Raw genomic sequence first — 25,642 nt, forward strand, 5'->3', positions numbered from 1 at the left:
TTTTGGAAGTGATGCATGTTTATTTGCCTCGACTGTGGATGCAGCACAGGTTGTGCACAAATTCAAACCCATCAGCTGCATGTGTTCCACGCATGTAGTTTTTTTTTTAAATTTTTATGTTTTAGTTGATAGACCTTTATTTTATAGTTACACGTGGTGCTGGGTCGAACCCAGTACCTCACACATGCCAGGCAAGTGCGCTACTGCTAAGCCCCAGCCCCAGCCGCCCCCCCCAGCTTTTTAAATTTAATTCTTTTTTGTTGATAGACAACACATGTAGTTGTTTGCACATCAATTATACTTTGATACTTTCAATAAAGTTGCTTTTACTTCATGTGGCTCTAAGAATAAAAAAAAAAAAGTCATATAATTGGCCTGTTACATTTGTAGCCCTTTCCCCTTACAGTTCATTACCAGTACATCATTTTAAAATCATTTTTAATTAATACATGTGGAATTTTTAAACAAATATACTAAAAGTCAACTTCAGGAATTATATCAGAGACTTGGGAACCTTAAATTCTTGTTCCTGTTCTTGGTTTAAAGTATTAACACCCTCGAGAAAACCTGGTAACACCTTCACTGAACTAAATAACATTCTGTTTTCATCTGATGACCCTCTTGTCCTAAAGAAAACAGCCTGTTACACGACGTCCAGCTTCACTTTGATGTTCATAGCTGCCAGTTCAGCTACAAAATACCGAAAGACATAAGGCACAGAGACAGTATCAATGGTATCACTGCGGTTACAGAGAGCACAGTTGTATTTTCTGTTGCGCAAGGCGGACCAGGAAGGGGGTGGTTTCTCCAACAGTGGAGAAAGTAAACTGCCACACTTGACACACACGTGGGCCACTGAGCGGTCAGAGCAGTTGAAGAGGCGGTCATGGAGGAGAAAAGATGTGCCGTGGGCCAAGAGAGCATCCCGCTCCATCTCCCCAAAACGGATTCCGCCCTGAACGTTTCTTCCCCCAATAGGCTGGTTGGTGACTTTGTCCCTGGCTCCAGTCGTTCTAACTTGAAATTTGTCGGACACCATGTGACGTAAGCGCTGATAATAAACCACGCCTATGAAAATGTCTGCCTCCAGTTCTACCCCACTGATGCCACTATACAATCTCTCAGTGCCATAGAAGTTGTAGCCCGCAGCCTTTAACATCTCGCCGAAGTACTCCAAAGCAGAGTTCTCCTCGGAAAAAGTGAAGGGTGTCGCATCGTGGCAGAGGCCATGCAAAGCGGCAGATTTCCCAGCCATACTCTCAATTAACATGCCGATGGTCATGCGGGACGGAAAGCCGTGAGGGTTGAACAGAATGTCTGGCACCATCCCACTTTCAGTAAAAGGCATGTCCTCAGCTGGCCACAACCGGCTCAAAATGCCCTTCTGCCCATGACGACTGGCGAACTTATCTCCGATTGTTGGGTTCCGAGGGACACGCATTGTGATGCAAACACACTTGAATTTCCCATTCCCAGTGTCGTTGCTGCACACTTTGATGTTATCCACAATGCAATTTTCTTTACTCCTAGGAAATGTCAATCACAGAAGTCAAGCTCTTGTTAAGCTTATGGAGAAATTGTACTGGCATACTTAGTGTTTCATAAAGATCATTTGTAAAATGAGTTGGTATCCCTAAAAGTGCTTTAGGGCTATTATTATGTTCATCTGCACCAATACCACCAATAAAGACAAGGAAAAGCCATCACAAAGGCCTATTAAAATCAAATCTGTTGTAAAAGAAAATAAAATAAAAATTTTGTTTTAAAAAGAGGCTTAGTGAACTCAATATTTTGGCTGTAACACATCATGTAGGAGATAACAAAATTCAGTGACAGTTTTAACATAAATCACAGACAACTCAAACTGTGGGACTGTTAACAAAGAAAGTAGAAAAGTAAGGGCAGCAAGACAAACAGGCCCTTGTCTCAGCAGGCAGTGTCAGCTCAGGCTCGACCGAGACCAGAACTGCTGTGGTGTGGATGCCTGTGTCCCTCCAAGTCCACACTGAAATCCAGCTTTTACTGCAGTGTGCTGAGAGGAGGGGCCCTGGGGGTGATGGGCACTGGAGGGTGGAGGAGCCAGCTGCTCCTGTGTGCCCTTCACCTCCTACCCCGAGGACACCCAGACACGCCATCTGTGGGGAACAAGTCCTCAGCGGACACCCGATCACCTGCCAATGCCTTAAGGATTTTGGACTTCCCAGCCTCTGTAACTGTGAGAAATGAATTATTTTTTATTGCTCAGCCTCAGAAATCTTGTTACAGCAGCACACTCGTATCTTCTCCAAAACCTCCCGCTACAAGACAACTCTCATCAATAGCCAGTAATGCCACTGAGACATCACCTCTGGAGAACAGCAGAGACCACACACTTACTTATAGAACACCACAAAGCTCTCCCCGGTGTTGAGGTTGAGGTAGCCGTAATATGGGTCTCCATACTTCAGTGCTGCCCCTATGAAGGGCAGTCCATCGCCATCCAACTTCTGTAGAGTCCGGGGGTCACCAGGTTTGACCCCAAACACCAGACTATCATCTCCCTGTTTAATTCTTTCAGACAGGTCTATGAACTCCGACTTGTAGACACTTCCATGGGCAAAGCCTCGCTCCCAAGAAGCCTTATTTAGAATCTGTGAGAACAAAAAATTGTTAACTGAGTCCAACGGAGGATTTTGAAAATAAAACCAGTTAGGATCATATTAATACTTACAATTATTGAATTTAAAACTCTTCCCATATTTTACAAATCATTAATACTATTAAAACCCAGCTAGCGCTTAAATATAAAAGGTAACTACAGAGACTACTCACTCAACATTCATTAGTACTGTGTGCTCAATATGGAAGACAGATGCACACCTGAATACTGTGTGAATATATCTCAAGGCCCACTTTCAACTTAGACGAGGAACAAACAATTTAACAGAATAAGAAAGTTTAAAAAAAAACTGGAACGACATCTCCTGGTAAAACTTACCATGGCATCTTCCATGTCATAGCCAGTGTATGAAATTACAGCAACAATGGCATTTGTCCCTATTGGGTAGTTATCCATGTCATAATAATCATACATGCATGGTCTTACAAGAGGACTCTGTGGAGTCTGAAGACGGTACAGTTTATTATCTGATCGGTCTTGGTAAGTGAGAAGGGGAAAGCCCATAGTCTGCTTACCTACAGAAGAAAAAACAATTCTTTGCATTTGTTTTTTAGCCCTCAATTGTAAAGTTGTTACATAAAACTGAAATGACTAAATATTCATCACAGATGAATGAACAAATAAACCACGGAGGTTATAATAACTACATGGTAATATTAGCTGTGAAAATGAAGTAGCTCTAAGTATCAACATGATCAGATTATGAGAACAACTGGATGAGAAGCAGAGTGAGGTGTCTTATGATTAGACATGAGGAGGCGTCCCCTGACCGCTCACGTGTGAGATGGTGCAAGAAGTTCAAGGAGAAATGGTTGGCTGGTTGGCTGTGGCTGGAGGAGTGGATCATGGGGGCGTGCCTTTGGGGTGATTTGCCTGAGCAAGCAAGAGCTCTGAGTCCTGGTGGCCAAGTCCTAAGCTGTTTTCCTTCATTACGCTCATCTATCATGATGTTCTACCTCTGAAATTTTGAGCCCCAAATACACTTTTTCTCCTCTAAAATTGTTCTTATTGGGTCTTTTGGTCACAGCAATGCAAAGCTGACTAAAACAGGTGTGATGATGATGCTATTGGTATACATCTGGAGCACACCCCAAACAATTCTATATGTTCATGGACCCATGTAAGAAAAGTACGAAAAGGGGATATAAAAGGCTACACACAAACTACAGGACATTACTACTGGGGGAATGTAGGGAGAAGATGGAGAACAGCTGTTACTGAATTATATTACTTTCTTATACACAGAAGAAAATATCAATATGTATAAATTCCGAGTAGTAGGACATTATAGGCAAGACTCATCGTACTACTTTACAGTACAGAGAGTCGTTTCAGAACAAAATGGTTTTAAAGACTAAACTATTTATACACATAATGAATTTTAATTTTCTTCATATAGAAGATTTACAGCTTTTAGTAACACAGGGCAAGTCCCTAGGGGAAAAAACAACTATATACATAGAAACCACCAGCCAAAGCACTGGAGAGTAACCAAAATCCATCAAACTGAGTTCCTAGTTTTTTTAATTTTAATTTTCCCCCCTCATGGTCCAAATAGTGTAGTACTTACAACTTAGATTGAAATTCACAGCCTCACTGTATAAAGAGCCCAAGAATAAAGTTGGGGATGTAGTTCAGTGGTACAGCATCTGCCTAGCATGCACCAGGGCCCTGGGTTTAATCCCCAGAACCGCAAAAAAGCAAAGAAACAAAAAGAACCAAGGAATAGAGCTCAGATCATGACAGTGACTAGAAAGTGAGGGGCTTATTTCAGAAAGGTAAGAACTACAGAGGGACAGCCTTAAATTCTGCACATAAACTGAGGCCACACTTCACTGAATTTCTGAGGTCTGCATCCAAGGGACAGGACCAGAATGCACACCAGTGACTAAAAGTGAAGGTCTCTACCAATTAGAACTAAAAGCTGATCCTATCTAGGAAGTTACAAGAGAACCCAGAATGTCCACGATGCGATTCATGACTAGTAGACAAGGAAACAGCGAAACATGACCTATTCTCCACAAAGAGCAGGAGCTGTCGTGACATGGTCCAGAGGCTGGGATCAGATAGTGACTCAATAGCACCTCGTATGATCCATGCTCAGAACCTTAAAGGAAAATGTGTCCACAATGAGCAAAGCAACCTCAGAAAACTGAAACTATTAAAAAGAAACAAATGTAAGCTTTAGACCAAAAAATACCTGAAATAAAAATTCATTAGATGACAGATGAAGTCAACGTCTATTAAAAAAAAAAAAAAAAAATCTGACAAGAAAGAAAAAAAAAAAAGAGAGAGAGAAAAAAGAAACTCAATGGCTCATGGGACAATACAAAAGGTTTGACATTAATAATGCACAACTGAATCTTAGAAGAAAAAGGAGAGAGGCAGAAGCAACAGCTTTAGGAACAACAGTGGAAAACTTCCCCAAGTGGGTGAGTTTACTTTTTCTTACAGATTTAAGAAGACCAGAAACTCTAACCAGGACAATCATATCATAGTCAATCTCCTAAAAACCAGAAAAATAAGAATCCTTAAGGTCAGAGAAAAAAATACATCATATTCAGGGAAATAAAAATAAATATAAGCACTGCCCTCCAATTAGAAGAGACAGCAAGAACAGGTAGCTTAGAAGTGTAATGTGCTGAAATAAAAGTAACTGTCAACTTAGAATTACATATCCAGTGGAAATTTCCTTCAGAAATAGGTTTTGGTTTTTTTTGTGTGTGTGTGGTGCAGTGCTGGGGACTGAACCCAGGGCCTTGTGCCTGTGAGGCAAGCACTCTACCAACTGAGCTGCATCCCCAGCCTGAAAATAATTTTCAGATGAATGAAACTAAGAACCTGTGGCCAGCAACCTGTACTACAAAACCTCCAACACATTTTTCAGGCTGAAGGAATTTACACGTGATAAAAACATGACCCCTTCAGGCAGAAATGAAGTGCTCTGGCAGTGCTAATTATGTGAGTGACAGTGATGGCCATCCGGGTCTCCTTCAAAAACTGAATCAAAGGGGCTGGGGGTGAGGCTTAGAGGTAGGTAGAGCACTCGCCTAGCATGTGTGAGGCCCTGGGTTCGATTCTGAATACTGCATACAAATAAATGAATAAAAATAAAGGTCTATCAACACCTAAAATAAAAAAGAATTGAATCAAAGGTCTTGGACAAATCCAAATCAATGGATAGTATACAAAACAAATCACCTTTTTCTTTGAAAATATCAGTGTCAAGAAAGACAAAGAATGGCTAAGAGCTATTCTAAACTAAAGGAGACTTAATAGACATGACAACTCAACACAGAATGTGATCTTGGGCTGAGTTCCTGCTGCACAGAAAAAATCTGTCGTACATGGATGCCCAGTTGAAATCTGAGTAAGAACAGCATCACTATTAACTCCCTGGGTCTGCTAACTTGTCTGGGCTGCGTGGTGAAGGGCCTAGTTTGGAAGGCATGCTGCGATGTTCAGGGGTAAACAATGTCTGCAACATATTCGCAGGGGAAAAATGGGGCAATGAGAACTGTCAACAGAAAAGATGATGGTTTTTGGGAGCTCCTGTCCTATTCTTGCAAATTTTCTCCAAGTCTAAAAAGTACTTCAAAATAAAAAGAGCTATGCACATTCTTCTTGCCCAACTGTACCCACCACTGCCCTCCATCCACCTTACCCATCTGGCACTGGTACATGTTCCGTGGACTCTGGTTGTGGTCAGAGAAGGGGATGAAGTTGGCGATGACACTGAGCAGGCTGTGAGGGAAGAGTTCCTGGTGTGTGGTGACTCCAGCAAAAACCTCATCCTCAAAGATAGCGATGTTCATGAAGAGCTGCAGGAGAGGAAAGCTGAGGACAAGGCACTGAACAGCCAGACTCTCACTACCTCCCCACCTCCAGCACTCAGATGCCCCAAGGGAAGGTGTGAGGCAAGTGGTATTTCTAAGTGGAAGTTTCCTGTGTATGCTGAAGGGACCCTCTGGGGTGCACAGGAAGCTTCCACTTAGAAATTCCACTTGCCTCACACCTTCACCACAAACCTACCAGGGTCCAGCTGTGAAGGGGACCAGGACGAAAGACAACTTTTGTTAAGTAACACAAATCCCACAGTTTTGCAATTTTGAAGATGTGGGCAAAGCCCAAGAGCAACAGAGACTTTAATCTCCCCAGCTGAGGCAGAGCCAGAGGCAAATGTGCTATGGGAGTGGGGCAGGATGGGAGCACTGAGCCTCCCTCGGGTTCTGAGGAGTGAGGCAAGACAGCAAGATACGAAGTGGTTCAGTAATGTCATCTAGGGGTGGCCAGAAAATAAGTGCTTTCTTTCAAATGCCTAATTTTTTTAGTTATCGGCAGACACAACATCTTTGTTGGTATGTGGTGCTAAGGATCGAACCCGGGCCGCATGCATGCCAGACGAGCGTGCTACCGCTTGAGCCACATCCCCAGCCCCAAATGCCTAATTTTTGCTGAAACAATACCCTTAAAAGCAACAGTGAAGCCTCTGGAGGTTCCACTACACAAGCAGAGACCTGCCTTCACACAGACTGCGCATACCTGTTCCATTGTGCCAATCAATTCTTCTTGGCCCAGTTCCAAGTTCTGCACAGGCCGCACCAGTCGGCAAGGAGTGGTAAAAAGCAAGAGTCCTGGGTACAGACTTGGCTTTCCTGTCATGGGGACAAGGACCACCTCCATCCAGGGGGGGATTCTTTTTTCTCTCAATACCTGTTTTTAACAAGAGAATGTAATTAAGAGCAAGTGCTATGTTTTACGCCCCTCCCCCGACTTCCCTTCTACAGGGAAAAGCACTACCTAAAAAACATTAGGTCACACCAGTAATCAACCCAGGGCCCACTAAACCTGAAGCCACAGTTATCCCTGCCAGTCCATTCCCATACAGAACACCATCCACCTCTTATTCAGAAATGGCAAAAGCCCTACACTTCCTTGGCTCAGGCCTCTTATCAAGAAAACCAGTTATGAGACTGGGGAAAAAATAAAAAGTTTATTTTCTGACATCTGAAATACAGATGATTGGTTTTACTTTAAAATATATTAATTACATGAAAAGACCCTTCCACCTGGGAATTAAAAAAAATCCCAATAAACTATTAAACAACTCCTGCGCAAAGGGATAAATACAACTAGAAAATATAGAAATTTGACAAAAAATGATAAGACCCCTGTGTCAGAACTTATGGGAACTCAAAGCTCAACACATCATCAATAAAGATGAGAGGGTGCTGGGCAGAGGCAGAAATCAGCAGAGGCTGGTTAAGCCAGAGGAACAAGTTCTGGAGCTCCACTGTACAGCCTGTGCCCACAGCTAACACCACAGCTGATGACAGGGGATTGCGCAGCAAATCTGCCAAATGTGTAAACCTTGGACATTCTTAAAAGAAAAGAAAAAAAAGGGGCTGGGGATGTGGCTCAAGCGGTAGCGCCTTCGCCTGGCATGCATGTGGCCCAGGTTCAATCCTCAGCACCACATACAAAGATGTTGTGTCCACTGAAAACTAAAAAAAATAAATAAATACTAAAAAACTCTCTCTTAAAAAAAAAAAAAAAAAAAGAAAAGAAAAAAAGAAGAAAACAAAATGGTACCAAAATAAATAAATAAATAAATAAATAAATAAATAAATAAATAACTCAACTCATAACTCAAAAGCTAAAAGGAACAAAGTAGACCAAAAGAAATTAGCGACACGTTTTTTAGAAATCAGCAGTCTAGGAAATTCCCATTTCCAAAAGGAAATGGGAAAAAGGCAAACCACTAAAACAGATCTTAATGGAAATAGCAAGCTTAAGAAGACTAATCCCTTAATAAAAATAAATAATTTCTAATGTTTTACCAAAGCAAGGAAGATTGAAACCAGGGCCTTAGCACATGGAAGGCAAGCATGCTACCCACTGAACTACAAAACAAAATACTTACGAATGCTGATTTCAAAATATCATAGAAAATAAACAAACCACATCTTCTACTGGTCTTACCATCTCTCTGCCTCTCACTGTGGACCTCTGGCCTCAGCTGTCCCTGATGGACCCCTCCTGTTCCTGAGCCACTGGGGCCCTTGTACTGCTCTGGTCCTACACCCTGCAAACACCTCTCCTCCAGAGGGGCTGCCTCTCACAAAGCCAGCACATCCTGCTCCCAGACACAAATGCATTCCTCCTCCTATGAGCAACAGCAAGTCTCCAACTTGGGAAAACCTGTAAACTACTATTTTCTCACTCAATACTGGGGAGGGGGGAACCTAGAGCTTCTTTGCATGTGCTATACAATTGTTCTAGTATAGAGCTACATCCCCAGATACCCACTTTTTTTGAGATAGGGTCTTGCTAAGTTCTGAGCCTCAAATTTGCAATCCTTCTGCCTCAGCCTCCCAAGTAGCAGGGATTACAAGTGTATGCCACTGCACTTGGCTTGGAAGTACTATTATGGTACTTCTTAAATATTAAGAAAACAGTCACCAGCACCAAATGGGATCTTTCCTTAAAATTGACTCAACATTAATTACTATTATCAGAGAATGAATTAACTACCAGATTAGTCCATCTAGAGGAAAACTTGAATTTTCCCCAAAAAGGTGTCAAAAAATAAAGGTGATTCAGTAATTCCATTTCTAGGTATATAAAAAAATTGAAAGCAGCTGGGCATGGTGGCTCATGACTATAATCCTAGCAAGTAGGGAGGCCAAAGCAGGAGGATCACAAGTTCAAAGCCAGTCTCAACAACTTAGCACATGGAAGGCAAGCAATTTAGTGAGACCCTGTGTCAAAATAAATAATAACGGGCTAGGGCTGTGGCTCCATGCCAGTGGTTAAGCTGCCCTGGGTTGGGTTCAATTAGTAGTTCAAGGGAAAAAAAAAAAAACACAAAGCAGAGACTTGCATAGGTATTTATTTAGCGAGGTTCACAGCAATGAGGGACTTACAGTAAACAAAATGTAGCACAGCCACACAATGGACTGTCACTCAGTCTTAGAAGGAAGGAAACTGTGACACGTGCTGTGAAATGTCAGACTTGATGAACCTTGAGGACACTACACCACATGAAACAAACTAGTCACAAAAGGTCACCGTATGCCACTTACCACAGCCAAACCCAGAGGCAAAGCAGAAGAACAGGGGCAGAGCGGGGATAAAAAAGCAGTGCTCAAGGGGCTCAGAGCTGCAGCCCAGGATCACGATTGAGGTTCAGAGACAGCTGGTGGCACAGCTGCACATTTGTGAATGTGAATGTGCCTGAGGCCACTGGACTGCATATTTGAAGTGGTTAAAGTGGTAAACATTTTTGCGTATTTACCAGAAAAAAAAAAAAAAAAAAAAACAGCCCAGAGGGGTTCCCACTGACCAAATAAAATGATAATTGGGGGGGCGGGCTGGGCTGTGGCTCAGAGGTACAGCGCTGGCCTAGCACATGCGGGGTACTGAGTCCAATCCTCAGCACCACATAAAAATAAATAAATAAAATAAAGGTATTGTGTCCAACTAAAACTAAAAAATAAACGATAGTGCTGGGGGTGGGTCAGTGATAGAGGACTTACTTAGCATACACACCCCCCAAGTTCACTTCCCAGCACGGGGGTTGGGGGGTGGGGGGGGAAGAACCCATAGCAACAGAACGCCCATGAAATAAAACAGGCATTTATGAATCTATGTTGATGTAAATAAACACAGAATAGCAACGTATAAACAGAACAAGCGACAGAGTTAGGAAAGAGCACTCAGCAAACCAGCAAACCCTGAACTCTGCAGAGAACCTCCAGTGCCACAGTGCAAAGCAGCCAAGAGCATCGACCACTTGGTGACAACTCGATGGGAAAAAGGGCCTTCATGTATGTTTCAACTGCCTCTCCACAAAGCACTTGGTAGTCATTATACAGTTACTATTATACAACCTAATAAGAATTAAATTAACCTTTCCACAGAACAAACCAACATTATGTGTTTCCTGAAATGATATCCCAGGTATCACCCCAGGAAAGTAATATATAATCTCAAATGAAGGGATCCTGTACACAGTAAACAGTGGTACTCTTAAAGTTAAAATCTGTTAACACAAGCAGACTGAGGCCTCAATTTAACCAGCAAAAACTGCATGTGAGTTAGGTATCTGTCACTGACCTGAACCTGTAAGGCAAGACTCCAGGCACTTTTAGAATTAGCTTTCACCCCTGACAGTGGATGGTTCCATACTGCCCTGGGGCTACCTCATAAACCAGAAAAAAACCATGAACCTAGTCAAGGGGCATAAGAATTCATAAAAACTCAAAATCACCTTAAATCGTCGGAGAGAATCTGCGATGCCGGGAGCAAGATCCTTATCCACCCAGCCCACCATGAGGCCATCCAGCAGGACAGGGTAGCACTCGCTGTAGGGTCGATGTGGTGCTCCATCAACGGGAGTGACCCCTGGTGAAGACAGCACACAGAATGATGAATGCAGAGAGTTTTACTTAATCCCCGCCAGGCAGGCTTGACGAGGGCTTCATCAGTTGAGCTATCTAATCATCCTGCCTCTAAACAGGCAATTTTGTATTACAGCATAAATCACGTCATGAAAGATGTGGGCGACACTAGGAACTGTTCCTGTGAGTAGACTAGCCAGGGAGAGTGTCCAGAAGGCTGTCCACTGTGTAACTTCTTACATGCTGATTTCTGAGCCATGGAAGTATATTCACTTTTCCCAAAATAGCCTAATTATAGTAGATCCTCATTATCTGCAGACTGGTATCTGTATATTTGCCTACTTGCCACATTTTATTTCTAACTACAAAATTAATACAAGGGGCAATTTCAATTGTCATGCAACAAAAAATTTGAGTCACCTCATACACACCTTCTGCTTTATTGTCCCAGCTCACACTATCAAATGTCCTGTTCAAAGCTATACTTTTTGCATTCCTGTGCTTTTTGTTGGTGATTTCATTGCTTTAAATGGACCTCATGTGCAGTGCTGAAATGCTGTCCAGTGTCCCTAAGCACAAGGCAGCTATAATACGCCTTATAGAGAAAACACGTGTGCGTTACAGTGTGGCTGGCTATGAGCCCAGGGCTAGACTCAGGTACTGCAAATAATGAGAATCGACTATAATTAAGTAAAACCAAGACCCTCTTCGACTACTTCTGAAGGCACTGTTTTCCCGACTGTCATAGTTGCCCATGCTGCTTCATCTGTCCTATCAATACTTCCTACAGAAAGTAGTTTGCCTCTTTTATCCGGTCTTTTTCCCCAGGGCTAGAGCACATTACCCTCCCACCCTTCCTCTGCAATGGAGACATCTTCTGCCTCTCCACATTTTTCTTCTTCCTTTCTACCTTCTCCTGGACTTTGACACTTTAAATCACTGGTGGTATACATAATTATTCTTTTCCTCACAGAGGGCAAAAGTACAAATTACACTGATTCTATCTGTTTTATATATATATTTGTTGTAGACAAACACACAATATCTTTATTTATTTTTATGTGGTGGTGAGGATCGAACCCAGTGCCTCACTCATGCAAAAAGCAAGCGCTTTACCACTGAGCCCCAGCCCCAGCCCCCGATTCTACCTTTTGCATCTTGACTACTTCTTGAAAACTTCCCCTGGGGCTCCCTCTTACAAGTCACTCTCTAATTGGGAGATATGCTTTTATGCAACAATGTCTTGACCCTTTTGGGTTGCCTAAGAACATCCATCACCTGAACTGTTATGAACATTAGTTTTATTGTATAAACATTAGTCCCCTGGAGACCCACCACCAACCACCAGAGACAGAACACTTTTGGTTTCTCAATCACAGCCAGAGAAACCCAGAACAGGAGAATGTATTAACATCCAAAGAAAAGGCTGCTATCAGTACCTGTGAAGGTCAACTCAAGTTCAGTATCAAACTTGAAAGAGGAGCATGTTCCAGGCAAAACAGAGACATCAACTCCCGGGCTACCAGAAATGGAGGTTACTTATCTGATGATAGCAGGGAACAGAGGACAGCCTTCTTTTTAACTGTCTTCCTACGATCAGCACTGTTTGCTACCTAGAGATGCAATGGTCCACCAACAAATACAGAGAAAGAGCCCCCAAAAGTTACATAATACCTTCTCTGCTTTCAATATCCACATTGGTCTATTTCAAATTTTTAACTTCTTTTTAAGTTTAAAAAAAAATCTACAACTTTTAATTTTCCTTGTTTTCATTTTCAAAGAGTGCATTCGATCCTCTGTAAAGAAGCCAAGAATATAGACCCACTCCTGCATGGAGCAGTGAAAAAGAATTTTGCCTTAATGGTTTTTATGTATTAACAACCACAAACCCTCATACCTAAGCTGCAGAGCAGAGTTGGAAGAGATGTTGTATATACAAGCTGCGTGACGACCTCACACGTGGCAGTTAGGTGGTTCATCAGACCACAGGGTGCCCCATCTGGGGTGTGCACGGGGCAAAGGAAGCCCCAGGACTCTGGCAGCAGCCTACGTACAGTGGTGGTCCTCATCTTGGCAAAAGCAGCCCCTCTGTGCACACAGCGGAAATGGGAGAGATAGCGTATGAAGTTCAGCTTGTCAGCCACAACACAAAGTCCAGAATCTTGCAGGAAGCCAAGACCTTAATAAAACAAAAGTCACTCAAAAACAGGCCTGACTTTTCCAAAAAAAGGTCCACTTCTGAGGCTTTGATGACAAAACCTCAGCGAATTCTACAGAGCAAAAGGGTCATTTTAACATTCACTCTATTCATCCTGATAAGTAGAAACAGAAAATAATTTTGAAAGTCCTCAGGATTCAGAAATCATATGGCTGCAGCAGGTTGCTATCCCCTCCAACACGCCCTCCTCTGTGGAGAACACTGGATGATAATGGAACCACCAGTAATTACATTCATCTAAGCACACTGGGAATACATGAGCACTGCCAGCATGCCAATGAGAACCTGCAGCAATAGCACCTGTTTATAAAAAGCAGATTGCTGGGTCCCCATTACAGCTTCTTCTGCTTCCCAGGTCATTCCATGCCCTTGGTCCAGGGATGGGTCCACAGCAGTCCTTCCAGGACTCCCACTAGGTCGTCCTCCTGAGACACCTAAGGCAAGGAGGTGCCCACTAGGATGTAAGCCACACAGACACCCATCTAAAGTCCTTCAGGCTGATACTTGTCAAAATTTATCATAAAACAAAATCTGTCTTGAGTGAAAGTGAGAAGTTTACTCAAAAAAAAAAAAAAAAAAAAAAAACAAACTTCCTCAGTTACATATAAACCTACACTATGCAAATATTTGAAAAATATAACTAAAGTAAAGCCTAACTATTTAATTTCACCTGTTTTTGAACGCAGATTCCCAGTAGCAAGAAGATATTCAAATGGTCTTGTAAGGTCTGTTCCCATACTGAAAATCTTCATCAAATTTTCAGAGTTTATGGACACATCAGTCTTCTGAGCCTTCTTATCTAAAGCTATTTTAATAGACACTAACCAAGCTTCCATTTTTTCCTGAAAGAAGAAAATTCAAATTTCAAACAGTAAATGATTTAATTATCACAAATTCCATATTCACTCACATAATCTGTACAATCAATAACAGTCCATTAATTTATACACATTACATGAAAACGTAAACCACAAACCTTAAAAACAGCTTTTCAACATCCCGCTGGAGGCCAGACATTTCTTTTATTTATTTATTTATTTTTATGTGGTGCTGAGGATCGAACCCAGGGCCTCACATGTGCTAGGAGAGAGTTCTACCACTGAGCCACAACCCCAGCCCCCAGGCATTTCTTAAGAGAGAAGACACAATTTATCTAGACCAGGGTTTCTTCCTCAGCACTACCAACCCTGGGGCTGGAGACCGAGGTGGAGGTTGTCCTGAGCACTGCAGGGTGCTCAGCAGCACCCCTGGCCTGCCAGAGTATCCCTCAGTCATTGCAACCAAGCAAACATCTAGACCATGGACACGGGTGGTGAAGCAAAGCATTGCATGTTGGGGGTCAAGGGGGGGCAGAATACTGTTCTAAACCATCCACATTGATGTTTGACCATAGATAAGCTTTACATCTAAATGCTCTTATCAAGCAGTCAGAACACTCAACCACAAGCTTTGAGACCAAAACAACAATCACTGTGTTCCCAAGAAGAAATACAGCCTCTACCATGCGGCCAGCGCAATGGTTTCATTAATGAGGTTCTTGGCATAAAAGTTAGCTAGCGAGATCGAAATAAACACACAGACTCAGTTACCTTTTTTCTATGACCAGGTCCGAGACGGCTCCCCTCTCTGGTTCCCTCCTCTAACCGCCCGGCAGGGCAGCAAGGATTACTCAGGGCTAGCAGGAGAGAGAGAGAGAGAGCACGCCAGGGAGTAGCCTTTTATTGGGGAGCAAGAAATTCAGGGGATAATTCCATCCAATGAAGGTTGAAGGGGGGGCCGCACTCCAAGGTCAGGGTCAGTGATTGGGCCTCCGGGGTCAGTGGTCAGTTACAGCCCCACACGGACAGGTTCTCTCATCAGGAGAGGGCCGGGAAAGCTCCGACACAGCCAGAGCGCCTCAGACCCTAACCGGGAGTCACCCAGTCACTTGTGAGAATGGCTTCCGACAACAGCCAAGAGCACAAGGTCCCCAAATTAGATTCAACATCCAAGACAGTGACAGGCCAGGAGGGAAGGCTGACACTGTCTTCTGAAAATCTGAAATACAATCAAAGAGCAGCCAAAGACAAAAAGCCAGAAGAGGAAAGAAAGCCACTGAGATGCCGGTCAGAGGCTGGGCAAAAGCTCTTGGGCCTGAAGAATAAAGAGCTATGCTCTCTCCTCCCTCAGAGGACTGACTGCTCATTATCTTTCCTTTCTAAGATCTGACACATAACTGTGCCAATGGGATGTCTTCCTGCACACCCTGTGCAGTGGTCGAATCTGGGAACGAGCACTTGCGGGCACACACCAGCAGCTGGCATGTTTGTTCAAGCCTCACAACAAGCCCCCTCCAGGGAGTGGAGTGTGACAGGAACACTGAAAACCCTTGGTCAAATTTACTTCAGAACCCAGAATTCTGCAGACATCTCCAGAAAGCTGACAGGTGTGTGAGGCATGCAAAGCCCAACACTGGGGCCCTGACTCGCCATCAAACACATCTCTACGGTTCACACACAAGTCACTCGGAGGACAGGAGACACTACACAGTCTCCCGCAAGTCAGGTCAGGTGTGGCTGCCAACTGACTTTTTTCTGGTACTTTCTGGAGCTGGAACTACAGATAGGGTCAGGGACTCACATGGGCAGCCTGCACACTTCAGCACGAGCAGCAGAAGTGAGCAACCCCCTAGGCGACCTTCCTGTGGTGCTCCCCAGCCTCTCTGAAAGGTATAACGTGGTGATGATGAGACCATGCCTGAGGCAGGGAAGGAGACACCACAGGGAACGGTGAGCAGAGTCTACCTGACCTGCTCCAAGGGGCAGAAAGGGAGCAGTCAGTGCTTCCACTCCCATCACTCAGCCCTCAGAACCAATCCCACGGACCCCACAGAGCGCCCGGATCTCTGTGGCAACACTCAGTGCAATGGCTAGAGAAGTCAATTCCTCAAGTCACTGACAGGTATCTTCTTCGTTTTTTTTTTTTTAAGTATTGGAGATTTAACTCAGGAGCACTCGACCACTGAGCCCCATCCCCAGCCCTATTTTATATTTTATTTAGAGATAGGGTCTCTGCTTAGCACCTCGGTGTTGCTGAGGCTGGCTTTGAACTTGTGATCCGCCTGTCTCAGCCTACTGAGCCACTGGGATTACAGATGTGCGCCATGGTGTGCATCACTGTGCGTGCCTGGCATTGTCAGGTATCTTCTAAAGACAGTTTTCACATCTCATATTCAAGGTTTGGAAGCTTAACAGAGCTAGTGAAAGGTAAGGAAATCAGATGCGCCCCTGTTGCTGACAAAGGTCACCCTACTAATATCTTGCTTCTGAAGACACACAGTCAGCTCGGGGATAAGACGAACCCCGAACTTCACTGCAAGGATGTAGCGGGAAATGCACCTTAGCCTTTACCTGATAGGCCACACAACAGCAAATTTCTGATTTAGATTTTTATCAGAGAAATTCCAGGGTGCTAAAATTTTTCAATCCAATTCCCTTCCAGTAAGAATTATCATCTAGATGATGAGGAATCAGGATTTTTTTTTTTTTTTTTCCAACTTTAGCCCTCTCCATCTTCCCATACACAACATTACCTTCTAGACTAAATCTTTTTAGGGATAATATGCAAAACATAAAATGCTGCAGAACTGACTTTCCTATGGAATCACTTCTATACCAGCCAAGTCCCACTGTATACAGTGACATCGAGTCTGGCATGTTCATGTTCTGGGCCACCATTGTGAACACACAACTAGCAAGTGCTGGCCCTACTACCAGGGACACAAAGGGCTTGGTTCCTGCTAGTCTCTGGTCAAAACACTTCTGCAACTGGTCAGTACACAACACCTTATTTTACATGTGTGTCTGTTGCAAGAAACCTTATTTAATACATACAGTTGCTTCTCCAACGTTAATGTGGGTTCAGAGGCAGAGCATAGAACCAGACAGGACTTCACCACTATAGGCCCTTCTAAAAGGCACAGCGTGCACACAGGCACCCATAAAAATGTGAAAACCTGCACACAGGCACCCATAAAAATGTGAAAACCTGCACTTGGTAGAACTCACAAAGACCCTTGTTTACACTATGACAGCTGAGAGAAGGCAGCCACAGCCTTCTTCAACCTCAGCTGGGAACATAAGGATGAGGGGCCTCCGTGCCCATATCTGTGAGAAGCTAAGGAAGAGCTGGGTATTGATCCTGGTGCTGCAAATCACTTCAGCAAGTCGTGAATTTGAATACACAGAATCTGCAAATTAACTATATGTATGCATACAGACCATTTATACTATATCATCAATGTTATGATCAAGATCTGATTTTTACATTCTACAAAAGATAGTAAACAAATCTCTGAACTTGGTATAAGCTAGGATTTTTGATTAATCCTCCCTGCTGAACACACAAAAAGGAAGACTCTGCAGATGCCAAAACCAGGAATCATAAACACGCAGGAAACATACCATACCGTTCCCTGAGTGGCACAAGTGGTCCAGGGTGACAGCAGCATGGATTTACCTTCAAAAACATAAGGAACAGCTGGCCAGGTGTAAGGACTTCTTGATTCACCAAACTATCAGGATTTTCCTCCATGCACTCTCCTCTGGCTAAAGCAAAGAGCTTCCGGGTCATGAGACAAAGTACATAAAACTTTTCAGTATTGGATTTCAAGTGGATGCAGATGCACTGGCTGTAAAATAGAAAAGTAAAAGCTTCAAACAATTCAGCTGCAAATGCCACTTAATGTCCCTCTTACCAGGTCCCTCATTCATGTTCTTTTCTTTTGGTAGGTACTAGAGATTGAACCTAGAGGCATCTTACCACTGAGCTACATTCCCAGTCCGTCTTACTGAGACAGGCTCCTGCTAAGTTGGCTGGCCTCGAACTTGTAATTCCCCTGCCTCAGCTTCCCGAGTTGCTGAGATTATAAGCATGCACCACCATGCCCAAATTCTTGTTTAATTAAAACTCCTTCCCCCCAAAAAATTACTTTTCATCTTTACTAGCAACCTTAACAAAAAAGCAGAATATCCTCATAAAGTCTAGAACTGTGCTGGCCAACATGGCTATTTAAATTTAATTAAAACTAAATCAAATTAAGAATTCAGTTCCTCCTGTACTGGCCACATCTTCAAGGCTCAATATGTGGCTCCTTACCAGACAGTACTACTCCAGAGCTGGGCTCCTCTAATAGCTACCAGTAGTCACAGAAGACGAAGTTCTTGCTGTGGGGAAACCAACTGACAGGACACCCTCAACAAGTGCATCCAGGTACAAAGAAATCAAGTAAATGTTTAAAATTTGAACTGCTTTAGTGACTACAGTGTTCAATGTGCTATTTGGATGATGTTCTGAAGTCTGAAATTATTTCAAAACAAAAGAAGTTCAACAAAGGGAACTGAAGTGACCATAAGAAGAGTGAGGATGGCCACAGAGACAAAGCTGGCCCATTGCAGCGGGGCCTGATTCCACCCCAGCTTCGCTCTGACCCCCAGGTGACTCCCAGCACAATCCGTACTCCACTCAAAGACCACTAACACCCTCCTCCCAGCCCTTCACCCCTAAACACAAGCCAAGCACACATACTTGAACAAGAACTCTGCCGCCTGTTCATTGGAGTACCAGTCAGGAAGACTGAGTTTCACTCTGAAGCATTCCCCCAGGTAGTTAAGGACCTGTTTCTGTGTGGAACAACCCTCTTCCATTACTATCCTCAACATCTGAGACACAGAGTTCCTAAAGAAAGAGTCATCCTCTTTTCCTTTGATGAGCTCTTGAAAAATCTGATAATCAGAAAAGCTGACAAGTGCCTAGAATGGAAAAGAAAGTTTCTTTTTAATCCTTTGCCAATAATAACACAAATATTTTATTGTTTAGTTAAAATTCTCTCCTCTAATGACTTTAATAACCAAGAAAAATCAGCACTCCACTATTGCTGAAATGAAGTAAACTCTGCAAAATAATGCATTTTTTTATATGATAGCTGGACACCAAGATGCTCCCAGTGATCCTCACCTCCTGATAATCACAAATTTGTACAGTTTCCTCCCATACTAAGTGACCCAAACACTATGGCAAGAAAGATGCTGTAGACTCCCCAGGCTGAGTCGCGAAGGGCACTGTGGCTTCTGCCTTGTCTTCTTGGCTAACTATCTGGGGGAAGATGGGTGAGAGGAACTGAGACCTCCTGCCAACAGCCAGCACCAACTCATCAACTCACCAGCCAGTGAGCGCACCACCACGAAAGTGGATCCTCCAGCCCTGGAGTCTTCAAAGTGACTGCCACCCCTACTGACACCTCACTGCAAGTTCCTGACACCCCCAAGCCAGAAGTGCCCAGTCAACCCACTCCTAAACTTCCAACTCTCAGAAATTGTGGGAGATATGTTTACTGACATTTTAAGCTATGGAATTTGGAGGCGATTTGTTATGGAGGCAGTAGATAACTGGCACAGCTTGCACCTGACAAAGAGAACCTACCCGATCTGCACAGGATACTACCTCAGATGAGTCTCCTCACAACAAAAAGAAAACTTTCACAAATCATACCTTAAGTGCAAATCCCAAAGGAAGAAAGAACAGCTCTTTCCGGTAAATGAAGTTCAACATAACTGTGCCATTTTCCAGGTAGTGAAGGTTCATATTGACTGCAGAATGTTCTCCCTTCACACAGTGCATTGAAACTCCTATTGAAACAAACAGAAAATACCAGAAACTTGTAAGACCATAATTTCTTCAAAGATTTTTCTCTGAATTATTTTATTCTTTTAGGTATAATTTAAGCCAAATCACTAAATGTATCCAAGAATGACAACCAAAAATGTCTCCAAGACTTTACAAATGTCCTCTGGAGTACAGAACCTTCCAGGATATGAAACTGTGATGTAAAATAACCAAAGCAAAGAATTTAACCAAACTTCCAAGTTTCTTTCCAGGCCAGAGCCTACATACTACTGAGCATGTTTTAGTCCCTGCACTTTGCAGAACAGGGATGTCAGTGCAGCGAACCCCACCACCCTACAGAGTCTGACAGAGATGACGGCCTGACCCAACAACTCAACACAGAAAAGCAGAACTTGTCAGCTTCAGACAAGGGCTGCTAAGACAAACCACATCAACTGAACAAAAGAATAAACAGCTAGACATTCTGACACACGGACATACTGTTTTTTTTCTAGCTGCCATATGTATGATGACAATTAAAAGACTGACTTTTATCTCATTTATAAGGATAAATCATGTAACTGTCAGGACTGAAAAAGAATGCCATACACTGTCCTGTGAAGCCAGGCACAGTCACAAAGAGTGCTCAAACAGGTCAGGAGGCTGTCAGAGACCAAGAGGGGAATGCCAAGGTACCTGGAATCAAAGACCTCCAAGGCACTTGTCCCCGACCCCACCCCATGACCAAGCGAGGCCAGTCTTTATCTTTACATCCAGTAACAAACACATAAACAGTCTTCCAGCTTTAAAACACAGAAAGTAGTTTTCCCAATATAAAATGTTTTATCAGATGTTATTTTAATTCTTAAAATACATAAATGATTAAAAACTGTACATATTAAAATGATTCATAGACAGATGACCCCACTGATAGGCTGTGACTTTTTTCTACTTTACCATGGTTCAAAAGCCATACTCCACTCATAGTTCCCTTTTTTATTTTTTTGGGTACCAGGAAATGAACTCAGAAATGCTTTACCACTAAGCCACATCCCCTTTATAGTTTTAATTTTGAGACAGGGTCTCACTAAGTTGCTGAGACTGGCTTTGAACTTGCAGTCCTCCTTCCTGAGCTTCCCAAGCCACTGGGGTTACAGATGTGCACCACCATGCCCAGCCAATATGGTACTCTCTTGTGATGTTGGAAAGCAGCAGATAGGCTACAATGTACTCTGTTGCAGGTGTCTGAGGCACTGTGTTTTGTATTTTCACATCCCACCATATGCACAAAAAGCTCAAATGTGTGTACATGAGACAACCAACACTGTATAAAACAAACTCTGTGTCGAGATGATCTTGCCTACCTGCAGGCTAACATCAGTGTTCTGAACATGTTTAAGGTGGGGTAGGCAACGCTCAGCTATGATATTGGGTAGCTTAAGTGTATAAAGTGTTTCCAGTGCCAGGGATTGAACTCAGGGCCTCATACATGTTAGCAAAGCGCTCTACCACTGAGCTGTATCATCAGTCCCTAAGTTTCAACCTAGGATGGGTTTATCAAAACAGCACCCCATCCTAAGCAGAGGAATACCTGTATATTAATGATTAACATAAACTGATTAAAACATCATTCATCACCCAGGTCTCCATCGGTGTGTATGTGTGTACCTGTGGGGTCATGACGCTTTGATCTACTGCATTGTCAAATTTCAAGTAAACAATACAGTATTATTAGGCAGTCACCATGATAAACATTAGCTCCAGAACTTATTCATCTTATAAACATCTGTACCCTTTGATCAATCTCTCTCCATTTCCTCCTCCCCATTATGAATCTTAATATAGATATTACTAATAGAAAAACAAAAAAAATTATGTAAGAGAAAAATATTAACAACTCTACATAGATGCATATACTTTTTAAAAAATGAGTTTTAAACGTTTCTAAAAAAAAAAAAAAAAAAAAAAAAAAAAAAAATCCCCATGGTCACTCAAACTTACCAAACTGAGTATAGCCAGGCCCTCTGCTTTTCCACTTTGGTCTTACCATTGCAATGGGGAAATTTCTCCGAGGCATAATTAACATTCGGATGACTTTTTCAATGCCATTGATTATAAAATAGCCTCCCATTTCCTACCAAAGAGAATCTGTTAAACAAAGGTACACAACTAATTGTGAACACAAACCTTATTTCTAGCCAGATGCGGTGCATTATGCAGAAGAGCTGCACATAGGTGAAAGGGACAACAGACCCCTTGAAAACAGAGTGGACGTGGTCTTATTAAGTACTTAGAAAGCCCAGGGACACAAGGGAATTTTCATTCAGAAAATAAAGGTTGGGAGTGTAGCTCAGTAGCAGGGTGTATGCTTAGCATGTCCAAGGCTCTGGGTTCAATTTCCAGGAGGAGAAAGAAAAGAAAGAGGAAGAGGAAGAAGAAGAAGAAGAGAAAAAGAGGAGGAGGAAGAAGAAAATTAGGGGAAAACCCACCAGTTCTTCCCCCAGTGTGGCTCTAACTGTGGAGCCACTTTTCCGGTACCGTCTTAGTTGACAGTCGTCAAGGGCCATATGCAGTATGCAGATGAGATAACATTGAGCATTTTACCCATCCAGAGCTGAGACAGCTCTTGCCAACAACTCCCTGTCTTCTCACTCCCAACCCAGGCTGGCTACTGTCCCACAGCCTGGACCCTGTGATTACCTCTGCCTCCTCGTGGTGCTCAATGAGGGCTGGAGGAGGAAGGCTGTATAAGTTGCAAAGCTTGGACTTCACCATGATGGGAACATAACCAAGAAACTGCTTGATGATTCCTTTTGAGATTCCATTCACTGCCCAGCTGATATCAGCCTAAATGAAAACAGGAGAAAAAATTAGTTATAGTATCTGGATATGGAGAAACAAATTAGTATTTTAAGAGTGGGAAAGAGGAAAACAAATGATTTTATGCTTTTGATTTAGAAGATGGGATCTCTTAGATGACATTTAGATGATATTTTAGATGACATCTCTTTATATAAACCTTACCAGGAATCAAGTCCTTTTTTCAAAAATGAAGGGAGCACCATACACTATCATTAATACTCACTGTCAGCTTCCCACGGTAGGTACTCCTTCGGCCCCGGCATTCAGCTGGATAAACATTGAGCTCTTTGCAGATGGTCCCTTTTGGAACAGTGGGTGGACTGATGACAGCATCCACAATAGTAAGAGAGATACGCTCATCTTTGAAAGCAAAGTCAAAGGAAGGTATATCCTGAAATACAATTCATACTATTAAACAAACTGCCTGCATTTCCAAGGCACTTTTTCTCTAAGACTTTTAACTCCCCTGTGTTCTATAAGCAGCAATGCCTAAATGCCAATAACGACACCTCTAAATAGGATACTCCACTCATACCTCTTCTGAGTACATTAAGTATTTTCTGATCCTGCACTGTTTGTGTCAGATTCTGTGTAGGCTTTGGGGCACAGCAGTGAAAGAGCTCCTATTCTCTGAACCAAGAAAGTGCTTACCTTCCTTACCTTTGTTCTCTGCACGGCAGAACAAATGGGACTGCTAATAGGGCAAGGAAAAGGAAACATCCTCCTGATCAGGACCGGACACTCTAGTGCCCTTCCTTGAGCTCACACTTGCACATTTTACTCCGTGGCAACCTCAGGCTGAAGCCAAAGCCATGCAAAAGTAACAGTGGTGGCCAAGGCAGTTGCCCTTCTATAGCAGTTGCTACTCTGCAGCAGTCCCTGGGAAAAGCTTTGCTGTTCTTCTGAGGAAGAAGCACCACTCAGCTCTCCTGCACAGTAATTATGAACAACTTCCTAGCCTAAGTGTTAGAATAAAACGCAAAGATTCTCCACCCTCATGTGAGTTTGAGCAATCTTTTCTAAATTTTTACCCAAAGCTGGTATTATTTTAGAAATTAATATTTTATTTAAAAATCAAATTTATAACATATTTCATATTTAAAGTAGAGCAGTAGTTTAAAAAACAGATGAGATTTGCTTTCTCAAACCACAGCTGAACTGTATAAATAGTCAGTTCTCATTATTCACAATAGCTATGATCTAAAAAGTCACTCCAAATACTGAATTAGCAAATAAACCTATTGCTCCTAGGCAAAATACAGTCTCCTGGGAGCTTCTAGTTGTAAATTTTGTTAACCAATCAAGACATAACTTTGCTTTTTGTGTTTAATTATTTACTTAATATGCATAGCACTAAATAACAAAAAGGAGGGCTGGGGTTGTAGCTCAGTGGCAGAGTGCTTGCCTGGCATGTGTGAGGCGCTGGGTTGGATCCTCAGCACCACATAAAAATAAATAAATAAAAGTAAAGATTAAAAAAAAAAGTCTGGAAACAAAGTCCACATATTACTCTTTATAAAAACTCCATGCATATGAGCTCCATTTTAGGGCAAATCTTCCTTATCATCTCAACCCTGGACTCTTTTATCATTATTTGTATAAAACTCTATCAATTAACTTTCAATAAAATCTACTTTTTTTTGTATTTGCATGACGCTATAGTCTAGGGAAACACACAAATATTTCCCATCAATCTTGTCTTTCTCAAGAAGATTAAGGAGTATTCAACTTCAAAGAAATCCCCTTGGCTCCCATATTATTTATAAGCATCAGACCAGCCATCAAAGCTCTCTACATTCTAACCCTCTCCATGTAAATCTGACACCACCACCACAGGGCAGTGTCCCCTAAGTCTGTGGATCCTGGAGGAAAGGCACTCTCCTCTTCCCTTGAACTCATACAATCCTGACTTCTCTTGGCAGAGCAATTCCCAAACCACTGAGTGCTTTCGGGTCTCCACTTGTCCAGTGGCCCAAACGCTCAAACCCAAGAGCTACTGCCTCTTCCCTACCCTCAGGGCCTGGTGCCTGGAGACCCTCTCCCCGCCATCATCACCTGTGCTCCGCAACCCCTGCGGTCTAGACCAGTCATTAGGACCCTTTGTATTTTCTCATACCCGTCTAATCGGACCTCCAAGACACGAAAACTGAAGGAGCTCCACCTACGGATCAGCTCAAGCCTTTTGAGGAGCTTTTGCAGAAGCCAGGATTAGGAAGGCGCGTGCGACGTGAATGAGGGAAAGCACCCCCGGTGGGCACCTCTCCGCTCCCCCAGCTCCCAGGAACCGCCCTACAAGCAACCACGGCTCGCCGCCACGGCTCAGCCCAGACACCCCGAACCCACCTTCCCCAGTGAGTGGACCCGAAGCAGGAGGAAACCGGCGCCGCGTCCCCCGCACCTCCCTCTCCCGGGCCGCCCGCCCGCTGCCGCCCAGGTCCCGCGGCACCGCGAGCTCGGCCGGGCGCAGCCCCAGCGCCGGGAGGCCGCCGCGCACCTGCACCGCGTGGCTGAGCCCCTCGCGCACAGCGTAGTTGAAAGACTCCACGTGCGCCCGCGTCAGCTCCTGCAGCGCCGCCTTCTGCTGCTCGGGAGGGACCCCGTAAGAGGGGTCGGTGAGATGCCTCAGGCTAGGCCCGCTGGGCAGGCCACGCCACCGGCCGCCGGGATCCATGCCGCCTCACGCCCCACACCAGCGGCGACTCCGCGGCGCGGGAGCAATGGCCGGCCCCGCGGCCTGCCGGGAAGTGTAGTTTCCGACTGCTCTGCCCGGCTCGGTCCGGCAGCTTTATGGGGTCGGTGTGCAACCAAAACCGCAGCGCGAATGGGCGGCCGGAACTGCACGGAGTTAGAGCAGGACGG

At 43.6% G+C, this 25,642-nt stretch overlaps 1 protein-coding gene across 2 annotated transcripts; it reads right to left on the bottom strand.

Annotated features, from left to right (window-relative positions):
- On the bottom strand, positions 1–25,473 carry Polr1b (RNA polymerase I subunit B). 2 transcript variants are annotated; one of them, XM_076833185.1, is made up of 15 exons: positions 25,278–25,473; positions 23,007–23,174; positions 22,622–22,768; positions 21,923–22,055; positions 19,808–19,944; positions 18,845–19,068; positions 17,777–17,948; positions 13,950–14,121; positions 12,959–13,240; positions 10,932–11,065; positions 7,202–7,372; positions 6,319–6,480; positions 2,978–3,169; positions 2,377–2,630; positions 1–1,526 (listed from the first exon to the last, which is right to left on the bottom strand). In XM_076833185.1, the coding sequence occupies exons 1-15, from the start codon at positions 25,452–25,454 to the stop codon at positions 644–646; spliced, it is 3,408 nt and encodes a 1,135-aa protein (XP_076689300.1). In that variant the 5' UTR covers positions 25,455–25,473; the 3' UTR covers positions 1–643. The 2 variants fall into 2 exon arrangements, with proteins under 2 accessions (XP_076689300.1, XP_076689301.1); XM_076833186.1 differs by lacking the exons at positions 21,923–22,055; positions 23,007–23,174; positions 25,278–25,473 and having other exon boundaries at positions 22,622–22,700.
- Positions 25,474–25,642: the final 169 nt, after the last annotated feature.

Source organism: Callospermophilus lateralis, chromosome 14, assembly GCF_048772815.1.
Source record: "Callospermophilus lateralis isolate mCalLat2 chromosome 14, mCalLat2.hap1, whole genome shotgun sequence".
Classification (NCBI taxonomy): domain Eukaryota; kingdom Metazoa; phylum Chordata; class Mammalia; order Rodentia; family Sciuridae; genus Callospermophilus; species Callospermophilus lateralis.

Excerpts from the sequence above, each read along its gene's own strand:
- Polr1b (XM_076833185.1), bottom strand. The coding sequence starts at position 25,454 with ATGGATCCCGGCGGCCGGTGGCGTGGCCTGCCCAGCGGGCCTAGCCTG. Across the intron at positions 22,056-22,621 it reads AGCACCACGAGGAGGCAGAG|GAAATGGGAGGCTATTTTAT; the intron begins GTAATCACAGGG and ends TCTCTTTGGTAG. Across the intron at positions 17,949-18,844 it reads GCGGCAGAGTTCTTGTTCAA|CCAGTGCATCTGCATCCACT; the intron begins GTATGTGTGCTT and ends TCTATTTTACAG.